At 37.6% G+C, this 27446-nt stretch overlaps 1 protein-coding gene across 2 annotated transcripts in view; it reads right to left on the bottom strand.

The window, feature by feature from the left end:
* Positions 1-27446, bottom strand: part of FBXL7 (F-box and leucine rich repeat protein 7) — a 171355-nt gene that overhangs the window by 118758 nt on the left and 25151 nt on the right. The window contains exon 2 of one of the 2 annotated variants that reach the window (XM_041411817.1): positions 13534-13623. The exons of the other annotated variant lie outside the window; for it this stretch is intronic. Within the exon in view, the coding sequence (XP_041267751.1) occupies positions 13534-13623 (90 nt within the window). The remainder of the gene's footprint in view (positions 1-13533; positions 13624-27446) is intronic. 2 annotated transcript variants of the gene reach the window in all.

Raw genomic sequence — 27446 nt, 5'->3', positions numbered from 1 at the left:
TTTGCATGTTTGAGCATAATGCTAGATTGATGAAAACAGTAAGTATTTTCTAAAATATTTTCCAATGAAAGGAATAGTAATAAACTCTGAACCATTCTATTTCCAGCTTAAGTGTGAGTTAAACATTACAAATTTCAGTCTCAACTTTTATTCAAAAAGTTGTCCATCACAGAAGTTAAAAGCATGTATAAGATGCTATTCTAGATATATACTATTCTGTTCCAAGTAATCATAAAATCATGCTTTTATGATAATACCTTCCAACTTGTAACACATTTGGTGCACAATAGAAAACAGCTTCTACTGCATTCCAACTAAATACAAGGACTTCCTTTTTAGTTTATTCATGCTGTTTCTATATAGCTGAAATGCATTTGCTCAGCTGAGTTGTCTGGTACCTCCCTGCAGTCATAAGCTCCAATTTATGAGTGAAGAAGGCATTATTGCCTGGAGCAAAAGAATCTATCAGTCCTGACACAGACCTTGTTTCAAGGATTTTCTAGCACACAAGGGTTCATCACTGTGAACAAACTCAAAATTATCCAACATCACAACCTATTACTGTTTCAATAGTCTTGTAGCATTTAGATTTCCATGCACCTAGAATTGATAGGGTTCCTTTTATTAGACCTCTCTATGAGTCTGTCAAGATTATGTTGCTGCTTCCCCCAGAAGCTTTCTGTAAAGAGACACAAGTGCTGGAATGCAATGGCCTACATTTTCCTTAATGTCTTGTTATCACTGCTTAGCAGTGTGTTATCCCTACAGATGAAACCTAAACATACCTTTTTAGTGTTATTTACCATAGAAGCTTTATTTTAAACTTTGGCTTTACTACCTTGACTATCTTTTAACAACACTGCTCCTTTTTCCCAATCTAAATTCAGTGCCTTTAGTTTGAGCAGTCCCTTCCCTCCCCAAAATTCTGTTTCATGTTTCTGTGATAGGGAACCAAACTAACTTGTTTAGCATAAATTGCAAAAAAAATTTAAAACATAGTCCATTCAGACTCAGTCACAAGCCCAATGCCAGAGCTAATTACAGCTGTTCCATTAAAAAATTAGACAGATGAATAGGAGTTATCAGGTTCAACTCCACAGTCAAAAGTTCAAAAAAGAAAGAAAAAAAAAGGAATGAGGGGGATAAAACCTGTTTAAAATCAGTCTCAGTTTCCTACACAGTATTTCACCCAGGTCCAAGATCCAGCATACAATGTTCAAATACCAAGAATAAGACCATGTATTTCAACACCTATATATAAACTTTTATTTTTTTCTTTTAAGCCTTTGCCATGAAGCGATTCATGGTTTGAATACAGCTATCTGAAGACTATCATATTTTGGATGTGTAAGACAACATCATTTACAAGATGGTGCAACATAGTTAAACACCTGGTTTTCCCTGGCCTTCTTCTGTCAGCCTACAATTCTTTCCTCGAGGAAAAAGAAAAAATTATGTTTTTTCAACTACTTCCAGATGTTAAATGGCAATGGCTCTGACCAGGATACCTGAAGCTCCAGCTAACTTGTACATCCACATTAAGCAGAATAAAATTAAGTGCATCTGGCACGGTAAGGCATCAAGTCACACTTCCAGAGCTCTGCACAGGATGCCCTGACAAACTGGGGGCAGGAGTATCCTTCATTTGTATCAAATCAACACAGACATGATGTACAAATGAGGACTTAAAGCCAGCACGTCAATAAAACAGCACAGGAGCCTAAACACTTCCAAGCCCATTAGAAGACCTAATTCTGAGCCGAACACACCATTACCAGACCACAAAGCTTGCCCACAAAACTGGGTCAGAATTGAAAAGAGCACAGTGCAAGGAGAAGCAAATTTTTTCCATTGATATTTGAACCACATTAGTATTAAAAAATACTCTAAGTCAGAACAAAATTGATGTTACTTGTTTAATTTTCAAGAAGCAACCAAGGCAACAAAATCTTTCCAGCTTTTGAGTAAACACGCACACACCACAAACTACTGCAGTACAGTGTTAATGAGGTGAGGACTGACGATGTGTTTGCGGTTTAGCATCCTCCCATGCCAAATTTCTTGAAAATTCCAATACACACACAGATGGGAAGAGTTGAAGCTCATCCAAATCTTGAATTTAGTTTCCTGGACACTAGTAAATGAAACAAACAGAAATAAATAACCCTCCAACATGTAAATAGCACCCGAGCACCTAAAATACACACACTTTTCTTGCAACAGAGAAACGTGTCAAGACATAAATGGAGACCAGTATCATTGACAGCCATGCATTTCATACCAAAGATGATCTTGCCCTCAGGTTAAAAGGAGCTGAAAAACATGCCTCAGATTTTTCACTTAAGTTTTAACTATTTTCTTTTCATAGAGGCTTTGTGTAATGATTGATCACTAGCTCCAGTTTATCTCATTATTCCACTGCGAGTCTTTTTAAGAACAGCTCAAGCTGTTTTTGATGGGCAACTCCTTGATGGGCCATATCCATAGGTTCAATGAAGCTCACACATCAACTGAACTCCTTCAAAGCTTTGAATAAATATGGCTTCTCTTAGGACTTGAAACTAGAGACACTTACTCTTGAATTTAGTGTAAAAGTATAATTCAATCCAAGACCATGAGCAACATTTTCAGAATGGTATGTCAACTATTTTTCAGAACCACACTCACAATCCCAAGATAAATACCATTAAATTTTACATCAAGTTTATGATTAGTCTTTGGGATTAAGGAAGTCTATCGGGTTACACAAGTAGCATCAGATTCCAAAGATTCACTGTGATTACATTTGCTGTTAACTAAACCATCTACTACAAAATGCTTGTTTCTCTGGCATGCACTGGCTAACCATTCAAGCAAAGTCACAATTTCCACAAAGGGGTCCAAAGGAAACACTTTGTCTTTTCTGCAGTATCTGAGTCTGCTAACTTTATAAGTATAATATATCATATTGAGCAATAGACAGCAGAATACAAAGGTTTGGTCACTCATACCATATTCTTTTTTTTTTTAATGATTTTGCAGATAATGTTTTTCAGTTTCTTTTACCTAGTTTTACTCTTTGCAGTTCCAGCTGCATTTCTTTTTTTCTCTCCTATTAGGCAAATGAAGTTTTTGTTTAGTTAGAGTTTTATTATTCTTCCTTCAAAAACAGTACAGAACATCACATATTTAAACATGGTTGCTTCAATTTAGAACCAGGAAATGTTCAAATGTTCACAGCATATTGTCCTTCTACACTTACCTTATTTCCAAGATACATGAGAAAAGATCTTTTTCTTGGACAAGGATATATAAGGAGTTGATCTAATATTTCCGTGTTCTGATTTCTGTGAATTTGCAGGTTTGAAATTCAAGCAGCATTTTAGCAACTACAATTCTGAGTTAAAGTACAAATGAAGGATAATAAATTACTCTAATAGTCTGGGCATTAACTTGATATCAAATTCAAGAGGCTATCCCAGTCTTTGCTTTAGGGCTCTGTTCACATCAAAACTGGAATAACCAATAACAAAAATCAGGACATGAGATAAATTACATCAGTTCTGAGCGGTGTTTTTTCTGTTCACAGCATTTGACAGCTAACTGAAAATGGACATCTATCAGTAATCATGACATAGTTTCTCACAACCAAATCTCATGTTTGTTTCAGAATCTTCACACTCTTCTCCTTGTGAACAATATTTTAAAAACAACTAGTATTGTTTCAGCAATAAAAAAAAAAAAAACAAACCCAAAACAAAAAAATAAACATAGTAGATGAGGGATATTTTGTGAATCGTTTTGAGTTTTGGTTTTTTTTATGCCATATACAAGAACACATTCTAAACAGAATTAAAAATATGTGAAAGCATTAACACATCAAGATGAGAAGATACTCATTCTCCTTCATTCCACATAGTTATTTAATATGACTGGTGAAATCTGAACCCAGTGACTGAATGGCAGTGCTGCTATTTTGAATTGGATACACTTTCATTGGGAGTGACATTCTCAGCATAGTCCAGCAAACATTCACATTTCACTAAATGCTACAGGATTAATTAGACAGTGGCAGAAGTGATCTTTACAAAATGTTGATGGATAGAAGATGATTTATCATTCACCTAATGCCATTTCAGAAGAAAGAAAAATAAATATTCCTTGATAGCATTTTCTTTTCCAAAACCAAATTTGTTAAGTAGTCTGCCAAATTAACAGCGCAAATTTAACAGCAAATTAACCTACTCATGCCAGATTTTTTTATTGGAACACAAGACATATTCAGAATATTATGACTTTTAGCCAGGTCCAGAATAGTCTCCCATTAAAACCAGGCACATCAGCTTCTTGATCATCAGCTTCACATGTTTTACATGGCAAAAGCTTACAAAAGACAAACCCGAGGCTGGAGAGAAAATCCATAATATAACTGAGGTACAAGGGCATTAAAAGAAGTTTGAAAAAGTTAGCTCTACAGGAACAGCAAAGGGAAAATACACTCACAGCTAAAATCAGATTGAGCTGCAATTTTGCCTCAGATTACAAGAAGTTACTAAAGTCTTGTTTTTAAAATGAAAGAAAAAGCAAGAGTAAGAGAGCATCTTCAGAAAGCAGAGTTCAAGCTAATGGTTTTTTCCAGCCTACAATAAAGAAGGGTCAATAGTTTTCCAAGATTGAGCTCACAAAATACAGTCCAATTATAATTTTATAATTTAGACTACATGTGTGCCTGGTTCTATAAGGACAACTACCACAGAAGTCTTTCCTGGGCCAAGGTAAATGACTGCTCTGAACAGTGAACAGTTACTGAACTTCTGGGTGCCACACTAAGTTTTTATTGCTCAAATGGAAGCGCAAACTCTATTTGACAAAGCTTACAAATGTTTATCTTATGGGATGGAGGTGGGAAATGTGTGTATATCAAATAAACAAAAAAATAATCAATGTTTACATATGCCCACATGGACATATAAATACTCATGTTAAGCAAGCGTCACAGCTGGAAAAAAGAATTTGTTCCTGCTGCCCACATTCTTGAGATTTCCTTCTGTTTGTCTTTCAGAGATTCCTACACAGCACTATTTACCTACAATGATCAAGGTAAAAAACTTCCCACAAACAATGAATACCTCACAGTGCTGTAAAATTTCACTCTCTTTGATAAACAGGATGGAAATGGGAAACCGATGCAAGATGCTATGGAAAACTAAAAGCACTATAGATTAGATTAGGCACTGGTAAACCCTAAAACATAGTTATGATAACGGTGATAAAAATTTGCAATGGAGATTTATGATGTATCCAAGTCACTGCAAGCAGCATGCTGGACTGCAGTCATCCAGTAAAGCCATCAAGCTTCTTCCCACCCACACATTCACATGTCCAAGGCAGCGCAAACACACCACAAGTAGGTGACATGCCTACGAAAAGTCTCCTTACTTCATTTTGTGGGAGGGTAACTCAAACTAGCTGATCTAAATTGACATTTATAATGCATGTCTGTCTAAAGGGACCCTGCCTGCCTTCTGGCAAACCCATGTACACCCAAGAGGACAGAGTAAGGAAAAACCTCCTCACTCAGTATAGATGACAGGTTGCTGTGGGCACTTGTCCTTCTTTATCAACAAAAAACAAACAAACAAACAAAAACACAAAAAAAAACCCCAAAACAAACAACCAACCAAAAAAAACCAACCAAACAAACAAAAAAACAAAAACAAACAAACAAAAAAAACCCACCCACATTTTATTTGAACTGTTAATATCACAATTTTACTTTGAGGTTCAAAAGTTACAAACTCCCAAATCCTTCATCACAGCTCAAGACGAAAACTATCCTTAAATAGGAAAGAAGTACCACAACGGTCAGTCAGTGACCAGGCACACCACCACACCACAAGTTCTCTGTTCAGGTGTGGCTGATTAAGGCTAGAGGAACACATAAATGGCAAATCATATTATATTCATGTTCACAACTTTTCCTTATACTTCCAGCCTAGTCTGATGCAACTGCCTAAACCAATGATGACCCAGCAGTCAGAATTAACAGGAGCATAGGAATTACCATGATCTACTCTTGAACTGCCATTTTCATCAGATAACACCAGTACATACTTCTCAAGGGAAATCTGGGAATGCTGACAGAATTGAGGAGATGCCAACCTTGAGAAAGACACAGTAGCAGGAACTATGGTACAACAGTCAGAAGAGAAATACAGAATGGCTCAGCAACTCCAAGCAGATATTTCTCAGGCATGCTGCTAGTTTTGGCACTGTTGGTGGTATCAGTCTTAAAAATTACAGTCATTCCACAAACTGACATTAAAAGATAAGATACAGGAATGTAAGGCAGGATATTTTGTGCAATAAATTTAAACTACAGCATCTTAACAGGGATTGTGAAGTTATAGTAAAAAAATTGCTGTTCCAATTTCATTTCATTATTTCAATCAAGAACTAGAACTAATCTGAAGCAAGTTGCTTGTCTCAGTTCATAAATTCTGAAAAATTGATAAACCTGGCATATTTAAATATGCATTATCAGGTTGTATATATTCTTCAAGAAGTCTTAGGAGACAGTCCAACATTCAGGAAGGATGGGGTTTTGACTAACAAATGCTAGGCATTCTTGATATCCTTTGAGATGACTTCACTTTTCAGAGAAGGAAACTACTTTAGACAGCTATCATAGGCAATAACAGGACAAAGAGTTATGTGACAGAACCTCCCTGTGATAAAAGTATTTAAGTAGTTTGATACAGTATTTTACCTAAAGAATTACATTTTGGATCTTGGATTCCTTAAAATCAGATTTACAGGTAATTGAATAAACTGCAATCACTCCTACCAAGCATCAGACCTTACTTGGAAAAGCTAATGCCAGGTTTTTAAATTGGGATCATTTCTCTTTAACTGCACTGTAAGTGCATTTGCTCTGGTGGGTCTCACATTTCAGGCAGCAGATCAAATAAGACTGCAGTTTCATGTACCTTTCCAATTTGTTCTTGGTATTGTTTGGGCAAGTTTTAAACATTTGGCTATAGCATTTCAGTACAAATTAGCCAGAATAACGTAAGGTTTCAATTTGCAGGTTTAACCTTGCCAATGTCTCAGCTACTTTTGCCTTGTATATGAACTCGAATTTAAATGCTGATTGTAATGGTATTATTGTAATTAGCAGAACAGTTCTGCAGGAATACTGCCTATTAGATAGCAAAAGCATATCAAGATGTGGTTAAGTACAAAAAACCAGCACTTAAGAGTAAGCTCTATACTCCTTTTTACCTTCACACACTGCTTGAGGTGATTATATTTTTGTATGCATTCAGATATGTTGGTTAGAGGAATATAATAGTGAGCTCTCTTTATTCAGCCAAACAGTTTACAGTTTTGGATTTATTAGCTGTCACACCTCTCAGCCCCCTCTTACTCCTCCTCAATCTTTTTGGCTTGAAATGATTCTGTTTTGGCACATTCTGCAATGCATCATTTCACTTTTCTAGAACACTCCCCTGCTAGAAAAGTAACACAAAACCCCAGGAAACTTACCTAGTCTCTAGTTTCACTACCAACTCAAAACAGCCACAGTTCACCCAAAGCCAACTGAATCTCTGCCCCGTTCCAAGCAAGCAGGGGCAAATTCAGGCATTGATATCAATTCTGACACACTGTGGTGTACAGACAGCCTGCTTTGACAGAACTTCAATGGTAGAACCAAGAAGCCAAATGCTCAACAAGAGGCTGCAAAGACACGAGGATAGACATGAAAATGGAAGAGAACTGCCATCAAAAGAATAGGAATTATGCATATATTAGCATTCACCCAGAATGAACACTTAAAGTTTTAATCTCTGATACTAGATTAATAAAATTTTAATGTTTAAGAGAACATGAAGAGAAAAATGGTAAAGAACCAAAGTGGGAAAAATTTCTTAACAGGTAAAGAGCTCTTTCTCCCAAAGGGATCATCAAGAAAATCTGGGTAAAAAACTGCATCTCTTTTCAGCAATAGTCTTTTGCCACAACACCTATCTCAGTGTCTCAAAAAGGTACACAAATGACTCAAAATCTTCAGTGGAACTCCAATATACCAAACAGCTACCTACCTATTTATGTCAACCTTAATACACAGAAAGGATGTCTATTTGCAAACTGGTTCTCTGAGGTTTTTATCTCCCTTTAAAAAAAGGTCAGATTGCACTCACCTAAATCTCAGTTTGAGCTGATTCTCTATCAGGAACCATTTAAAAGGCAAGGAGCATTCTGTAGTAACGAACCCACTCCATCTTCCCAAAATTTTTGATAATGTCCATCAGAGTCCATAATGCAAGAACTTCTCTTAAATTCATTGAATGGATTAATAATTACTCAGAGAGCCAAAAGATACCGCATGTTTTAAAAGAATGTGGTTATGAAGCCAAAATAAATTAAACTAATTACAGCCTCCCAGAAAGTATCCTGTAACAAGTACTTTGTTCCCTCACTTGAAAGGTGAAATGAGAGGCATGCAACCCAAACAAATGTGTGTTCAAGAAACGTCACTTAATATATTCCCATATAGAGCAGTGATACATGTTTTCTGATATTGAAATCAATTTTCTTCTGGAAAAAGAAAGTTTTCTACATAAAAGCCTCAGTGGCCAGGTCCCAGAAAAAAAAGATGGCCAACGGCCCCAAATACAGATCAACCAAGCCATCATCTTGCACAGGGTACAGTAGAACTTTTACATGAGTAATTAAAGAATTACATGTTTGCAAAGTGCTACATTTTCACACATGTGCCCCCCCCCCCCCCAAGATGGTTTAATGGAGGGAATGACTTCTAATGAATGGAATTGCTCACACCAGGCTGTAGGCCCTGCTGCTCTGACAGTCATTGAATCATTTAGGTTAGAAAAGACCATTGAGATCATTAAGTCCAGCTCTAAACCCAGCACTGTCAAGTCCAGCAGAAACACTACAAAACCCAAATAAAACAGGAAGGAGGATACGGCTATGGAAGGGAGGGCTCTTCTTGTACACACCTAAACTGTAGAAGAAATACCTCTTGTGTCAAGATACCTAAAAACAGCTACTGCCAAAACAAATTCATTTGATGTCCACACTAAACACACATTGCAGCGTACTCTAGAATTGCAAAGGTAGAAACAAAGTAAAATACTTAGTCTTTGAAGGTCCCTAGAAGTCAACTAAATCAAAAAAATTGAACTCCTTCAAAATACAGCAGCTGGCTTCACTGTGTTTTTGCAAAACTCAAAATACTAAGATTTAATGGGATATATTCAGAGGTACTTCAGCACTGAGCCCTTCTGCTAAAATAGTGTTCTACTTCAGACCTAATCCTTCAATTTGATTTTACAGAAACTGAGAAATAAATTAGAACTTCTACATTGAGCTCATACATAAGCTGTCAATTTAAAGCTGCCTCTGGATTGGATCTTAATGGTGCTATACATGAAGTGAAAACACTATTGATTTTTTTTATTTGAAGAACAGTCAGTCAATTTAATAAAAAGTGTGCAGCTTGGACATAACATTCCATGCTTTGCAGGTAAGTTGGAAAAAAACTCCTTGATCAAGGTAAACCCATACAAAAACAGTCATTCAGTCTAATCTTCTAAATCAAGTTTCAGACAATAATATTCCAGCTGAGACTATGTCTAGCAAATTGCATTTAAATGGCCCACAAAAATCCATTTAGTCTTTCACTTGCCAAAGAGCAATGGGGGGCAGTAAAAACTCATGCGATCTCACATTTCCAACTATAATTGATTGATAGGATAAAGAATTGCAGAAAATGTCTGAGACTGGAAAGGAAGTAAAAGGCAGTGCATACTCAAAACTAAAGAAAACTGTATCCTCAGGAGACAGTGTGGAGGCATCAGTGTGCATGCACACCCACAGGCTACCAGGCTTCCTTCTGAGCCAAGCTGTAGCCAAACCAACAGGTCTCTCCAGCCTGTGATTTACACAGAGGACCAGACATCTGGGTTTTGCCACCTTCCCTTCACTGAAGTACACAAAGTGAGAGCCTCTGGACTCCAGTTTCAGTGCCTCTGGCACTCCTCTCAAGAGCATCACTGGTATGTCAAAGTCTGAATTTAAGAAGGTGCACAGTCTGCCAGGTACTGTCTGCTTTCCTCTATGCAAAAAAAACTAAAAACAGAGTAGTGGCTACCTCTCTGATGCATTACCGAGTGAAGCTCGTTTAGCTAAGGATACCAGCACACACTGTCCTTGTCTGGGGAAGATGTGCCCTTCACACAGACACACTCAATAGCATGGCCAACACTTTATCTCTCTGAAACATAAACTATTCCACAACTCTACAGATGCTCTAAATCCACAATGTGAGGGAGGGTACCATTATTTTGGCACTACCTGCACCACCCATGCCCATCAAGAGACTTAAATGATGTTACCTTAATAGGGCATCTAGAACTGGAACAACAAAAGCCATTTCAAGCATCTTGTAACTTATTTCTGGTACCTATTCTGTAGAGAAACATCACGTCTCTGAAACCTGACTGATAAGGTGGCTGCAATCATCAGGATGAAGAATGTGGTTTGATCACTTAAACTGATGGAAAGATAACACTTGCTGTCAGATACCTACTGAGGCACTCTGCTCTTCCAAGCAAGAATCCTGCTTGACATCTTTTTGCAGTTCTTGGGAATACGTAGCTGCCTAAGTAGTACTTTACATGACTGTTTCTCTGCTGTAGGTATCAGAGAAGATGGATCATTCCCACAAATGTCCTTTCTAGTTGTTGCAAGGCATTCATTCCATTGATCCAGCTTCAAGAAGTGCTGCGTCACCTGTCTTACAGAAAAAGAAGACAAGCTGTGCAGAACTGGAAAGAATTAGGTCTGTTTAAAAAGCTGGAAAGCAGAAGCTGTGAAATGCCTTCAGCCTCAAACAAATATTATGTTCTTCACAGAGCTGGGCACTCAGGAATGCAGCTGGCAATAGAAATTCAGAGGATGCAAAGAAGCTGTCTGCCACTTACTCAGGATCATTTCCCACGGCAAAGAAGGTGAAGAAGAGTTCACCTGCAATGTTTCCTAGTTCTTCCCACACCAAACCTAGCTGCATACAGCTCACCACACAACACATGGCTCCTTCACAGAACAACACACAGTGCTGTGAATTTACAATATAGGCAGAATTGGAGCCCTCTGTCACTGCAATAAACAGCCTCCAGTGAAAATAAAGATACCCTCTGTGCTGGGCAGACACTATTGTACCATGGCAAGCAAATACTACAGTGGATTAGGTAAATTTAATGAAAGGGTTAAAAAACATTACACAACCACCCCAAAACATGTAAGTGCCACTGCTTGTACAGCATCTAAAACAATCAGACTCCTGTTCTTAGCTGGTCCCTAGGCATCGCTTTGTAACTGAATGGTACAAAAACATTCAGCATTGTGTAAGAACAGAACTCAAGTCGTCTTGTGGAAAGCATGAGTCTTTATTACCAAGCTGAATCCTCCTTCAGTGTATGTCTACTGTTCATGAGGAAAAGTGACAGCATTAGTAAAAAATCCAGGCACAGAAGCTGATAAACGTGCCTTCAGTAACAGGACCAGTTTGAACAGTGCTTGTTTCTCTCCAGCTACTTCCATATCTCTAGTCTCACTTAACTTCACAGAATTCTTATGCTCCCTGGTTATGACATTCAAAATATCTGCCAGATTATGCAGAAATCCACATTAAGGTAATTTCTATTAAACTGGTCTACATTAGTAATTCTTCAGGAGAAAGAAATGGTAAGAAAGTAGCAATAGCACAGGCTGAGGAAGAAGCTACTTCCGAATCTGTTGTCAAAATAAGTATTTGTCAAATCACACTATTCCAGGGCACAGAAAAATTAGGCTAACAACTGAAATTGCCTCCAAGTATAGAATACACAATTACATTGCTCTGAACTCTGATTTCATATGTGAGCTCATAAAAACAATTTTACTACAGCAACTACTGGCCTGCATTTAAGCCTTCCTCACTAATGAATTAATCAGCTGCAAAGTAGTGGTGAAGATTTCAAGGTCAACATTAATATTCACTGTCTCAATAAAGGGCTAAATTAAGAACATAAATCATAGAGATTAGTACAGGACTATTTTGCACTATCTTATTTGAATCCAAGGGAAAAAAAATGCTTTACAGACTGAAGTAGAAAAGAAATTCAGAGCAATTATTAAGTACTGACTTCAGAGTTTCCACTATTCTTTTGTGGTTTCTTGTCTTTTTCATTCCTGGCTGTCATAAGGAAAATAGATTTCCTAAATTTTTTTGTGTCCTCATAATTCACATCTTTCAGATACCTGAAAACTTTTGAATCTAAGGTTCAGAGAAACATGAAGTCTTGTTTTCAACTTATAATTAACTATTTATTTGTATGTTGTTAAATTTATTGGCTGGACTAAAAAGCACAGATTCTAAAGCAGTATTTCTTATTGTTCGTAAATGCCAGATATTCATTCTTGGTATGGAATTATGCATGCCCAAAACCAGAACTCTAGTGATTTATGTGGTCATTTATTACTTACATGAACTGCTTTTACTGAACAGATTCTACAGTCATAGACTTGCCACACTAGAACTATTCAAAAGACCGACTTCCTTTAACCATAAGAAATAAAATAAACTGAAAGCAATCAGAGCTTGTAACTTAATTTGTAGTGACAAAAGTGTAAGAAATCAGAATTATAACTCGATTACTACCAAGTAAAACCAAATCATTACGACAGTTAAACAGAAATACTAGTTAAGGCATATAAATGTACAATTTTTACAAATCCTTATGGCTTACATCATTAAACTATATACAGTTATTTCCTGTCAGTCTTAAAAGACACTATTATAAAACTTAGGGCAAGTAGACTCACATTTAACAGAGCACACCTGCTCACATGTAAGAAGTCAGAAAGGAAGAATCAGCATTTGTCTGTTCACAGAGCAGTTAGTACAACATTGTACTGATACTGACAGACATGACATCTCCTTCCCCTGGTCATCAAAAATCCAGCCCTCGGTGATGACAGACTCCAGTAATTGAGGTGAGGTGTATTGACCTAATTGAATCTGTCAGGTCAGCATGTCCACAGCTACACTTTTGTAAAACTTGTCTCAACTTACATTTTCATGGTGTTCACAGAACATGAAGAGAATTTTGACTGATATTTGACCTAAACTGTATGCCAAAAAGCTTCCATCAAGCATATCCTTCAAATATAACTGCAAAATAATATCACATAAAACCTTAAGTATAAAAAGCCTTTGCTGCAAAAAATGGCATTAAAACACATAAAAAATTACTCCTAACTCTCTACATTTGGGTTCTGCAGAAGTACTTAAATGCTTTGTCACAAATTCAAATCAGAAACTACCACAGGTAGACGCAAAAACTGTTTAAAGGAGAACTGCTTTTGGATTTCTAGCAGACCAATGCTACTCTACACAGAAGGAACGAGGAGGAGAGTTTCTTCTTCTGAAAACTGCTAGGATTCTGCTGGGGGGCCTGACCTGGGTAATGAGTACCAGCTGCCTACCTTCACTGGTAGCTGCATTCTTCTGGGCTTTGGTGGGTGTGTGATCCGTACTTGAACTCACGTCGGATGAGATGCTTGAGCTGCCCTTGCCTGCAAAAGGAGAAGGAGGTGGAAAGGGAGGGAGGGAGTGGGGGTGGGAGAGAGAACAAACATGAGTTCAAACTCTGAAATAGAAAGACCTTCAATATCTGAACCTGGAACAATTCCAGGAAACTTTAAACTAGGTTTAGAGCAGCTGATGTTCATTTTGTACACATCAGAATAGGAATTCACTGCACTGTACCTTCTAGCATGTGCATCTTCACAGGTATTAAGGCTGCAAATAGTCTCCTATGTCACAGGACCTCTCACTACATATTTGCTAAGCTCTGTTGAAAATTAAATGTTTGTTATTAAAAACATTAGGGGAACTTAAATGTTCAGTTTACTCATTCAAATGCCTCTAACACAGATCAAGAAAAATGGTTACATTCAAGATATGTTAAATGAGTTTAGCTTTCTGTCTTATGTGTTCACAACATGTATTCAAGTCATTTGGTCATGTGAATATGAAAGCAAGGTATCTGTTTTCTCCTTCACCATACTCACTGCATGATGTAATACACCATTTCAAAATTAACTTCTCACTAATGGTGGAGGGGTTTTAACTGTAAATCATAACCTATGGATGTTTCTTCTCTTATTTTCTCTCTTAAAAGCTTTTCCTGATTCTCCTACATCACTGTCTTCAGACATATTTGCAGGATGTCAAATTCTAGATACAAGTTACAAACAAAAGAAATGCAAATACATATTAAAAATTAACCTATATAGATACTACAGAAGAACAGAGTTTGCTAAATCAAAGCTGTCTTTTTGTTTTCCTGTGAGGACCCAAGAAGGAGTCACTTCTGTTTCCCTTCACACATTTTACTCAATCTCAGTAATTACTAACAAGGAATACTGCTCTACTCTGCAGCAGGAACCAGACCAACCACCCAATGGGCAATAAGTGGGATAATTATAGAAAGAAGAAATACAGTGAATACTGTTACATTTTAAGAAGTTATCTATCCCCACAAACACTGCATCAGTGAAGCCTTTAAGACCTATTTATTTTTTGACCAAAATGAATCTGTAGGCAGAAAGCTAGCTGACACCAAGTTTCTGTCACTTGAGTAAACCCATAATCACAGGAATGTTAGCAAGAGACTTTTCTGATCTGTTATTTCAATCAAGCATTCCTTGGGGTTCTGGGTTACAGTATGCCTGGTTTTCATAACATGTAGATGTAAGGGAGAAGTCTGCTTTTTAAAGGTGCCACAACAGAACAAGGATTTAAGTTTTAATGGGAAACAACTGGAGAATGTGCAAATGTAGGTTGTTTCACAACCAAGATACTGCCACTTAATCTGTCAGCCAGCCCTAGAGAATCATCCTCCACAGAAAGCTGCTTAAATTAACATGCTTAGATTTGAGAGATTATTATGAATTTAACTGGAGTGAAAGGATATTAAAATGGCCAGAAGAAAATAAAAAAAAAAAATAAATGGCTAGAGCTAGTAGCTGTGCAGGGTGAAGAGAAAGAAAAAAGTGTATTTCCAGTGATTCACTAACTGCTTTTTACATTCCTTTAAGAAGTTAAGCAAAACCAAGCAGCAGCCCTTCCAGAATATCTTCAATTGCTCTCAAGCTGTGACATGAGTTGGAGTAATAGACTGTGGTCTTTATAGAAATTACTGCCCCAAAATAACTCTACAGCTAAGGCAATGAGGTTTGTGGTAGCATAAAGGTAGAAGATAAAAGGGAAGGGTAGATGGTAAATGCTCTACCCCAAGAAGAGGCCGAAGAACAAGAAACACCTGCAGCAACTGATAATCAAATCACTACTGACAGGTACTGAAAGGTATTTAGTTGGTATTGCCACAACCAGCAACTCTTTATGTATCAAAAACTGCAACTGCAGGGGCAGAAAATAAAATTCTAAGGAGTACCAGCACTCCTTAACAGATTAATAGAAAGAAAACAAAACTAAACAGACTAACTGGAAAAATTATTTCCTCAAAGCAGATAAACAGGATTTCCTCTAAAAAAGAATTTATCTTGTTGTGGGGGAGGGAAGAGGGAAAGGAAGTCAGTGATACCAAATAACAGCAGAGTTGCAAGATGGTCATATCTGCAATGGGTTGTTTTCACAAAGTGAATGCTTCCCAGGTTCCATACCTCCCCATTAACAACAGCAGCTCTGTTTAGCCCAAATATAAGCCCACCTCAAAGAGCATACCAAAATATTTTACCCACTGTAAGCTACTACTAATTGTCAGTACACATAGTAGCAACATATTTACAATTGCACACTTCTGTAGAAATTGTGAAATGCCTGATGTAAGTGTAGATATTTATCATTTAAATCTACTTAAACTTTAAAACATTTTAATGCCTTTCAAAAATTTAAAACTAGAAATTAAGAAAAAAAAAACCTCACAGTTGCTGCTTTGGTTTGGTACAGTTCTGCCTGTAATTATATTTTTGTATGGAGTTCTCTGACTGCATGCAGCCCCAAAACTAGCCTTTTTCCTTATTGTCAACACTGAAAATCTCCACTCAGATAAGAGGAAAGCAGAAGGTACATTCTAGTAATTTTCAATGTGTTTCAAATAGACTAGCTGACACTATATATCTTTTTTTTTTTTTGGGGGGGGGGGGGGGGTTCAGTGCAAAACAAAGCTTCAAGTAGGCTAGATTTTTACTGCAGACTCATGTACACATGCCAGAGTTAAAACATAACAGTATTTAAGTATTCTCCAAAGAGGAAAGGCTAGGAGAGCAGCAGCTGTTCAGCCTGGAGATCATAGTTGGCCTCTTCTCCCAAGCAAGAAGTGACAGACAAGAGGAAACGGCATCAAGTTGTGCCAGGGGAGGTTTGGGTTCGATACTAAGAAAAAATTTCTGCACTAAAAGGGTGTTCAGGCATTGGAACAGGCTGCTCAGAGAAGTGGTGGAGTCACCATCCCTGGTGGTATTTAAAAGACCTGTAGATGTGGCGTTTGGGGACATAGTTTAGTGATGGACTTGGCAGCACTGGCTTTGCAGTTGGACTCGATTGTAAGGGTCTTTTCCAACCTAAACGATTACATGGAATATTAGAATCACAGAAATTCAAAGACTGCTGATTTCCCTAATGCCATAGGGAAAAGTTAAAGCACAGAATAATGTTGGTTTCCAGAGACCAGTCCTTCTCCAATTTAAAAAGTGCACTGAGAAAGTCATTGCACATAAATTTACCCTGACAAGGGTTCTAATGCAATGACAACCAGAAGGATCAAACAGAGGGCAATATTGCAAAGACTACAGCAGTAATGACTGTATTTGATCCTCTGCTTAAACAAATTAAAGGCCTGCCAAAAGCTTCCCTAACATGACTTTCAATCATCTAGAGTTTCCTTCATACAGTCAACAGTTCTTTATTTCTAAACGAGAAGCTGCAATCCAAAAGAAAGGAAACTGCACTATGGTAGTACGTAAATATGATAGAAGAAATCAACTTTCTTAGAACACAACATATTTTACACTGGAAGTGAAGGTACCATGTACTTCACAACACCTGCAAAGAATCACACAGCCACACAGTTGCACTTCAAATCATGTCTCTGACCTGCTTCTGAAGAAGCAAAACTAGGGATTTTTTTTCCATCTACTAGTGCCAAAATCTTACAATAGTCGTAGGAACAAGATTCCAGCTATCTAAGCTAGTATGCTATTTCCTGCAGATTAGATTTTGATCCTGCTGGAAAGAAAGCTAGAATCAGCTAAGCGTATAATATAACAGATACTTCTCCTCAACATTGTCTTCAGCCCTTTGTAACCCACGGAACTTTTTCAGCCATAAACGTCTTTACACAGAGTAGCCCTACAGCCTTATTAAACTTACCTTGTCTCTTTTTGAATCATGACTTTTAAAATCATGTGTTTAATTTTCTTTTTATCATACAGATGCCTATAATGACTACAACATTATGTTTATTTTATAAAAGTTTGCTACCTTCAGTTTTGCAAACTTTGGGTTCTTGCAGTCACACTCACTGCTGACAAGTATCAAAGACATTCCAAGTCAGTCAGAACAGAATCAATGCAATTTATACTCCCATGGGAAAGCACAGTCTATAACTGTATGACACTGAAAAACTAGTTTTGGAACCACATATGCAAAGCCTGTCCTAGTCTGAACAGCAGTGAGTCCCCTTCACTTGCTCTGGAACAATTTTACTAGGTTTTTATGCAGCACATTTGTCTTGGATTCTGGTGTATGAGCATTTGCAAGCTGTATTTTACACATCCTTCTAAGATCTAAGATAAAGACAGGCTGACCTGACCATTGTTTCTTATGTGTCACCCTGGAAAATAACAGCAGTCCTTCTCTTGACATCAAGTTTTTATGTGATGACGTCTTTCTTCAGCAGGCAATGACAGGTACCTCAGGAATGAAATGGATAGTAGGGTCAAATCCACTGCTTGCCATGCTGAGGTGAAACATTCGATAAAATGCCAAAACAGAAAAACAAAATAATAATTTAGGAAAAGAGAACAGAAAACAATTAAGTCCAGAATATCCATTAATCTTTTTAACTGTCCAGAAGTGTTATATTACAATGACTTTGATGTAAAGAAGTCTGAAAATTTTGTTTACTTAAGCCACCAATTCTTATCCAAATTACATTATTCAAATTAAACCTCTCAACATGAAAGTGCATATGTGCATGGTTTTCCAACCAGATGATCATTACTTTCTCTTTTATATCTTCAGAGAAGTTCTTTTAAAATCAAATACATGCCAACCACATCAAGAAAAGATCCAGAAAAAAAAAAATCAATCCAAACCTCAAAACATCAGGGATCATTCAACAGGAAAGAAAAATCTCTTTTCCTTCTCTTATTTCCATGACACACATTATGCTGGTCCAAGTCACCAAAACCTCAAACATATCTCCTTACAATCTGCCCCTCCAAAGACTGCAGACTCCCAGTATGTTTCCAAGTATTCCCATGGAAATCAGCAACTTAGTGCAGTACTTAGGCTTTGTGGATATAAAGCATCCTTTAAAGATGCAATATATCAATTCATTTATCCAAAGTACAAGAAAAGCTGGACCAGACACTTTGGACAATCATCCTCCTTGAACTTTACATTTATACCAATGGAAATTATATGTCATAAAACCGGTTTCCATCTCTTAATTCTTAAGAGCTGACCAAACTACCACTGTTTCAACACTGAAGTTACATACCTACAAGCTTTGTTACTCACTGAACTGCTTTCAGGATGCAGTATGTTCATTTACAGATCCACATCGACCTTCTGCCCTAAAATCTTAGAAGTATGGCTCTTAAGCTTGCTCTTTCTTTTTTCCAAATTAAAACACATGCCAAAATAACAAGCAGGCTCCAAATTTCATTCCACTCAACATTTGTCAGGATATGATAAAATAACTTGTCCAGTAATCTGCACAAATGCCAATCCCAAGGAGATGAAATAAACTGAATGGTTCACGGCAAAAAAGTTGAAGTTTGAAGAGTTTGCAGATATGTGCTAATACTGCTACGTTGGGACAATATTTCTTAAAACTTCCACAAGTGGGATCTCCACAAGCATTTTTACATTACTTTTTTATTTTTAAACCACAACTCCAGCTTCCAGGATTGTGAAATTTGGCTGTGAAATCTGGCATAACTTAGCTATGAAACAGTACATTTAGTTCCGCAGCATTTCTGTAAGTTTTAAACTAAATTTCAATCCAGGTCCCACAGGCCAATTTGGCCAGTTTTGCTCTTCCAGTCAGTGCCTGCCTCACCTTCTCAAGTACCACAGCACACGACAAAACCTCCTGCAAATGCCAACAGGCTGCACTAATATATTTCTTGTAGGGAGCACGTCACCTAATGGTTTTTATTTCTTTTAGGAACATTTTCCAGGGGCGGGTACCAGCCAGCTCCACTGGCCCCACCACAGGGCATGGCTGAGCCCCTCACAGCAGGGAAACCCTGAGGCTCAGCCCCTTAGTGTCACCTTTTTGAGGCAGTGTAACAACCAGATACAAGAAGCCACTTGAAGGCAATAAGCATTATTTAATTCTGATGTAAATATGGCTGTGGAAGTTCTGCAGCCAGCAAGACATGGTAGTTTATCCACCATACTGCAAAAAGCTTAAGAACATTAGAGTGCAGGTGGGGGATTGAATTTTTCAGAACCGTTTAGCAGAATGATGTCTGTTACCACCAAGGAAAGACTTCAGAACGTCTGGATTAAAATAATAAAGCTTAAATAAGATTGTTTGCATAGTCATAGATTCTAATTGCTGTGCTAGAAGCCTACTGAGTTTATAGTCAGGACATCTTTAACTCTCATCCAGATGCTAAATAACTCACTGTGAGTTTACAATACTAAAGTCTTTATTTAATGAAGTCTTCAAGTGGACTCATCTAATCTAATGACTAAACAGAGGTAGGGCATGTATTGCCTCCTCTATGTAACAGATGAAAATATCTTTTCTAGATAGAATGCCTTTTCGAGAGAACTTCAGCACTCACTGATGAGGTTTGTAAACCAAGAACCTTTATATGAGACTATGAAGGTCACCCTAATTTCTGAAGGCAGTACATGTCTGCTTTATCAAAGGATTCACCATATAGAGTGACAAACAACATGCAAGACTGCTAGGTTTATAAAGAATCAATAAAGCATCGAACTACTTTGAGGCCTTCTTCACATCTGCTAAGCAGCCTGCATGCCAGTAGGTAATTCTTACTTGCAGCCAAACTTTGCACCCACTCCAAGTGTTAAATTCTACTTTTCAAACACACAATGATAGAAACCCATGAACTGTTTAGTCTAGGCTGCCTGAGAAAGAAAGAATGCAAGTATTTTGCTTATTTGAACTCAAAGTGAGAAAACAAGATGAGAAATCTTTAACAACCCTTTTTATTACTTAGCAGGACTAGCATGTCTTTCAACTAAGTATTAGAATGCTATCTTCCACTGAAATGGCTCAGCGTATTTCAAAAATGGTTCCCACTCTGTAATATTCTACTTTGCCAAGGAAACAGGGAAATAAAACTTTGGCCTTCCTACCAATCACAGAATTTTCTTAGAAAACGTTCATTCATTCAATATAGGACTTTCCATTACCAGTTGTCATCCAATCACCACCATGTTTTAAGATGGGCATTTACTCCAGATACAATGTTCTCAAATTTGTTATCTAATGTTAACTCTACTATTTTAATCCAACAGCCAAAAAAATTATTAATCCAACACAAGAAATAAACACAATTAAGTCAAAAAAACCCTCTTTTTCTAGTTTTATATTCTCTGAGAAAGTCACTTCATTGACAATTTCACCACTAATGGCTACTTCAATTTTGGTCTTTTCCCAGCTCTATTGCAATTTAAGCAAAATGCTAATCCTTTCCATTCAGAAAAAGTAAAGACTATCCAGTTCAATACGAAATATAAATTGGTAGACACTTCATTTTCACTTTATCGTATGAGACATGCCAAAGAGTGAAGGTGGCCTGAGAGGATGAACTCCAGTATAGATTCTGAAGTGGCTGCAACCTGTTACTGCACTGGAACGCATCTGACATTTGGTGTAAGTCTGAATTTCATAATATAGTTCAACAGTACAAAATCAAACCCACCAAACATGTTTGTCTTCCACAATAATACCATTAACACTTAAGATCTGTATTTAGATTTTCACAAACAATCAGTTCCAAGACCTAAACAAAAAATTTTAAACTTAACACTATTGATTTCACTGTTCAGTCAGCTACAGTGGAAGCAGAAGAAACCCCCAGGTGGAAGTGGCTGCTGGGGCAGTGCTGGGGGAGCAGCTTTTTGGTGTAGTACATGGTAACACCACAAAAATCAACCTCACAGTATCCCCCAAATTTTAAGCTTGACTATTGACAGCTGTTTAAGTCAGAGTTAATGGTAAACAGCTGAGGAAGGGAAAAACCTTTATCAAGACATCACACCCAGTACTCTGGTATCAGTGCACACTGTGAAAAGTGATACAAAAAATCTTTCACATGACAATACAGATCTGACAACCTAAGATGACTTCTTTAAGTAAAGAAGAACAAAAGAACCTGACAGCTAAGGAAAAGCAGACAAGGATCACTCTACTCTTTTAGATAAGCACAGTCACTTCCAGCTTTTCTCTGCTCATGGATACAGGGAGGGGAGGAGGGAGAAAGGGAAGTGGCTGACTCAAGGATGCAAGTAGAAGGAGACTTTGAAAAACAGTGGGCTTACAAAAACTAAATGAAACTGATTTGTGAAAAAGGCATATAGTGACAGAGAGGGGTATCTTAAAGGCAACTAACAGGAGAGAACCTACATACTTGAGGAATATCCCTACTTTTTTTAACTGACAATCAAGTTTGGCAAAAGGACAAGCCTCATACTAGCAGGTTTGGAAATGCAACTCATCAGCACATAACTGAGTTAAAAACAATTAAGAGAATGAAAGAAGCTGTACTTACAAAAGAAATCAAACTAAGGCTTCACACAATACATTTGGCAATCAGTTCTAGATTTCTTCTTCCTTTTTCTCAGAATTCTATGAAATGCAAAGTTCTAATGTTGCACTAACCACAGATGTCTGGCAATGATTGCACTGAAAACTAAAAAAAAAAAAGAACCAAACCACAAAACAAAAAGACCCAGTACCTGTCTGATTTTTTTAAAATAACAGATTTAACAGATCACTTTAATATAATAGAAAATTCCATTATTCCCATTGAAAACTCTCCGTTGTTTCAATTACATCAATTAATCTTCTAGTCTCAACTCTGTACAGAGACAGTACACACTACTGTAATTCACCACTGCAGTCACTGCCCAAACACTGAGAGTAAAATTCATCCAAAATAAAGAGGCTCACCTATCCCCAGAATATTGTTAGGATAGTAATTCTCCATAGAGGTAGTGTGCTTTCAGTGCCAATTCAGCATTTTCATTCCTTCTGCACCATTATCTATATTTCAGCTCTCTTTCACAAAAAAAGAAAAAAACCTTCCTGTCAGAAAACATGAAAACTTGGCATGGAAACTCTGAGAAGAGTTAAATATAAATTTATCTCCCTCAAGGCATTACAATTTCTTCATCTATTTCAATCGCAGCATACGATCCAAGGTGTCCCAACAAACCAGCAACAAAAATCAAAGGACACTTCCTTAGATTGCCCTGCAGCCCTCACCAGGGCAATGTTATTTACAACTCACACAGGTTTTCAGTGGGAGAAGAACACAATTAAGGAAAAAGCCAAATGTGACTCATATCTACCCTGCTGATAATTCAGTATTTAATTTTGAAATGCTTTTCTTTCTCACTATTTAGTAGTATGCATGCCACTGTCATAAATATTGTTCGGCTACAGTTTGAGAATTACAAAATTTCTTCTGAAGTATATCCATAAAGCTCTTATTCAACTGAGCAATCCTGGAAAAAAAAAAATAAGGCACTGCTTTCAAAAGTGTTTTATCTAATGTCTTTGTGAAAAGACATGCTTCATCCCCCTTTCTTTCCAGCAGAATCGACAAGAAGTAGTTCTGCTCTTTGTTATAACTCGTTCTTGTAGTATTCAGTATTAGCATCTCATTACAGGAAAAAAAATGAATACTGAAACTAGGGTACATCTCCAGCAGAAGAAAAGAGCAGAAACAACAGAAACAGAGTGGGTATGGGTATGTCAGTGACCGCTGCACATGACAGTTCAAAAAAATCTCTTGCTCATGATGTTCTTGTCTGGATGGTTTCTGGGAGCCAGCAATGGTGCAGCAGAGCCATTCTCCAGCTCCCAATCATCCTGCCCAGCATCACACTGACTCTTAAATTCAATGCTCTTTAATTCATCCTAGCCAACTCCCTACATGTACAGAAAAGAGGACAGAGGACGTACTGCTTGCATTAATATTCTATTATTTGACACCAAATCTTCACCACTGCAACAAGAATGTCATGTGAACACTCTTAAAACACTCAGATAATCATCTTTGCTTCTTGATCACACTTTTGCACATAATTTTAATTAATCAGTACTGGCAAAAAACTAACAGAAGACACACCAAAGAAACATGGGTCATTTTAGAGAATTTTTCCAAACCAAAAAAAAACAAACACGTAACACCAAAAAAAAACCAAAACAAAACAAGGACAAATCCCAAACCAAACAAGCAAAACAAACCCCAAAAATTAAAAAACCCCAAACAAACAAAAAAAAATCACAAAATCCTCACCAAACAACTATTATTAATGTTTGTAATAACTGAGGTGACTCAAAAGTTGAGAGAAAGCACATAAAGTGGTACAATGCAATGGTAATTATTACAGAAGAAACAGTTTATTATACAAAAATTGCTGTCAATAATCAGGTTGGTGACATGAGAAGGAAACTAGAAATCCAAATGGGGGTGTCAGACAGGCTGAGGCTAATGGCAAACACAGACCAGGCCCTGTGGTCAAGGGGACAAGGTCCAAGCACGCTATCTACAAGATACTCAGCTTCTCTCCTTGCATAAACTTCCACTCAATTGCACATTTTAATGGCTTTTTTATCATCCTGAAACCAGCTAAGCTACCCATGCAGTGTGATGTGAAGATGGCCCAACTGGCTCTACTTAAGGATCAGCCCCTAGCTCCTCTTCACTCTGAAAGATGGGCCTGATGAACCAAACCAAACTGAGCAATGTCCAGGACAGCAGCCTTTGTTGGCAGACCTGTTAAGCAAGAGTAGCCAAACATAAGTGAATACCTTTGCCATTGAACAACACAATTCAACTCTTCCCAGTTCTTTCAGTCTCCCTGGTTAGCTTCATTTTGCTGAAAGCATTCACCACCACTAACTCATTTCTGTGAAAACTGTTCCAACTCCTTGACCACAATCTGTCTGACAAGAAACATTCTCTCTAGTGGGGAGTAGAGATGTTCAACAATTTAGCCATTTGGGATTTAGTTTGCATCGTCCTGCATTTGCTCCAACCTGTCTGATGATTTCTAGCAAGTAAGTCTAATAAAATTTACAATCCCATTAGTACACTTTTGCTAGCAGACAGAGCAAGTCTGGACTTTTACGCACAAAAGTAGAGCATGGAACAGAGTAGTTGTGTCCAGGGAACTGACAACAGTTGTGCATTTCCTCCCACTCCCTCCTCTTTGAAAATCTGTCTAGTGCCATTTGGCACCTTTCATACCCAAGCACTTCCTTAACTACTAAGCATCTCCTTTTGTAGTTGTAGGCAACAGCAAGCTGCATTTTACTTCCAGGGAAGCCCGTCGTTTACACGAGCCAGAGGGAAACACCTGCACCTCTCTGGTCTTGGCATGTCCATGGCTGCATACCAGATCAAAACACAGTTGATGTCAAAGAGCCACAGGTGCAGGAAGCTTGCTCCAGTGCTCATTTCCACAATATCCTCTTAAAAGGACAGCTTATCCTTGGCTAACTACACTTAAGAGAGCTGCTAATGACTCATATGATTCTTTTTCAGACTTAAGTTTTAACTAGATGCCACTGTAAAAGTACAGTTTGAGAAATACACCATGCCATGCCAAGAACCTGATTTACTCATCTTAAAATTTAGTCTTCTGAAACTATCTATACCACAACAACATGAGCAAGATTGCTTGTCCAACCCAAGCCAGAAGTTTTGCTGATTTATCTCCACTATGCTGTTCAGGGTAAAGTCTATGAGCTAAACCATTGCTCTAACACAGAAAGGGCCTTCAGAAGATTGAGATACTCCTGTACCAGTTCACTAGTACATAGCGCAAAATGTAACTGAAATGCAAAAGTAATTCCATGTTTCAGGGAATTTTTGCAAATTAATAGTGAAACCCAATCGCTCTACTGAAACAGACTTCTCCAAAACTAAACAACACACTGAAACTAATACTGAAGCAGTGATTTCTCATGTGATTAAGTATCACATGTTACTTCCTTGGGTACTCCTTACCTTCATTAAAGGAAATCTAAAGCTAACATTTTTTAAAACATAGGTACAAACCCTACAGCAGCAGGAAGGCCATTGCAGTCCTAGACCAGCCTGGAACAAGCAACTCTGTCCAGGGAGCAGACATCAGAGATATTTTAAATGAAACAGGCTGATTTTTCCACCAATGCCAATAAGCACACGTTCATCCACTACCAGAGGGCCCGAGAGAAGGCAGGAATGCTTAAAATCATCCTCTGTTTTTCCACTGCTTGTCATAAACCCTGTCAAAAGAAGTCATTAGAAAGTACTTGCTCAAAACATAAGCAGTGGCAGTGTGTACAGGATGGAAAGACAGAAGGACAGAAGTCAAAAACACAAGAGAAACTTGTCCTACAGGTCAGAAAACAAGTAGGAATATATCTGAAATGCTGGGTAGCAGAGACGAGATTGTATAAATATTTTCTAAAATACCTCCTATGCTTCCAGTAGTAACAGATATTCTATACTATTGAATGATTATACTACGTGTCTGAAATAAAAATCAATAGCTACCAAAACAAAGTTGCTATAGGGAAGTAAGAGTTCTAGACAGATTCCTGCTGTGATTCCAGCATAGCACAGCTAATTAATTTAACAAAAAGAATAAACACTATTTGAACATCCATGCTGTCTTAAAAACTCAGAGAGGTACCTGATTTCTGCATATAAATGCACACACAGAGATGCATACAGTCAAGAAATGCAAGAGTGTGTCCATTTTTAACATCACTTCAGAAATCCAAGTCGTACAATACAACAAGTGCACCAGTATTACTACTATTTTGAAATTCATAATCTGGGTTTCAGATGTCAGCAAACACCTGAAGGCAAGCTTGCTCAATGGTTACTACTTAATCTGCAGTGTTTTGACTTTTTCTTTTGCAATACAGCACACTTTTCTCTGAAGTAAAAAACACTCCTATTTAAGCTGAAACCCAGCTTTAGAAAGCATCACTACAAAATCTGAAGCTGTAGACAGAGGCATCTATTAATGACAAATATATTTACTAAGTTAGTCCACTCACAAATAACAAAATACATTTTGAATCTTATATCTAAAACATTTTAAAATATACATAACTATGGAAGAAAAAAGTGGTTTTGGCACACAAAGGAAGAGATGGATGCTGAACATGTGTCCTCTGTTCTAGGTCAGACAGAAAGGCTGATCCATCTCAGAGCTCTGCTGACCATGCCCAACAGCAGATGCCTTTTTGACACAGTTACCACATCTGACTCTAAAGAAAAGTGCACCTCTTAAAAAGGACTACTATCACATCATTTTCATTTGCTCTTACCTTTAAAAGCATCTACCAACCATTAGTAAATACCTGTTTGAAAAGGAACTTTTTTCTTTGAGGAAACAATCACAAAAAGCTTGATCTGTCCCCATGGTGACCTTTCATTATGTAAGATGATCTCTATTTCAAAGGGATAAATCTCAGCCTCAGTTGTCATTATCCCACTCCACTAGCTTGCAACAGTGCAGAATAACCTTTCTCCAGCACTTTCACAGTCCCCCTTTCCAGAACAGGCACCACTGATACACAACACCTTTAAAGATCAAGACAATGAAAACTACCCACAGGCAGTACCTGACATAAGGGAGGTACTGTTGGCTTGAGATTTATTCACTATTTACCATATCCTGTCCTGTCAACTAAAACCAAAACAGCCAAACAGCTCTTCCTTCACAGCCTTCCATTCCGTCTACTCCCTAGCAACATCCACAGGCACTTTCCCAAGGTACTCTTCAAGCTCATAAAATCTCTAAGTATACTGTCCTCTTTTAGTCTTTCAGATGAAGCTCTCCGTGATTTAAGCAGTCTACTGGTAGGTAGGCAAATATTTATCAAGACAACTAGTATTAAATACTAGTTGTTTCCTCAAATCTGCTTTTC

This window comes from Onychostruthus taczanowskii, unplaced genomic scaffold, assembly GCF_017590055.1.
Source record: "Onychostruthus taczanowskii isolate IOZ18803 unplaced genomic scaffold, ASM1759005v1 scaffold37, whole genome shotgun sequence".
Taxonomy (NCBI): domain Eukaryota; kingdom Metazoa; phylum Chordata; class Aves; order Passeriformes; family Passeridae; genus Onychostruthus; species Onychostruthus taczanowskii.
This window is presented reverse-complemented; position numbering and strand designations above follow the sequence as displayed.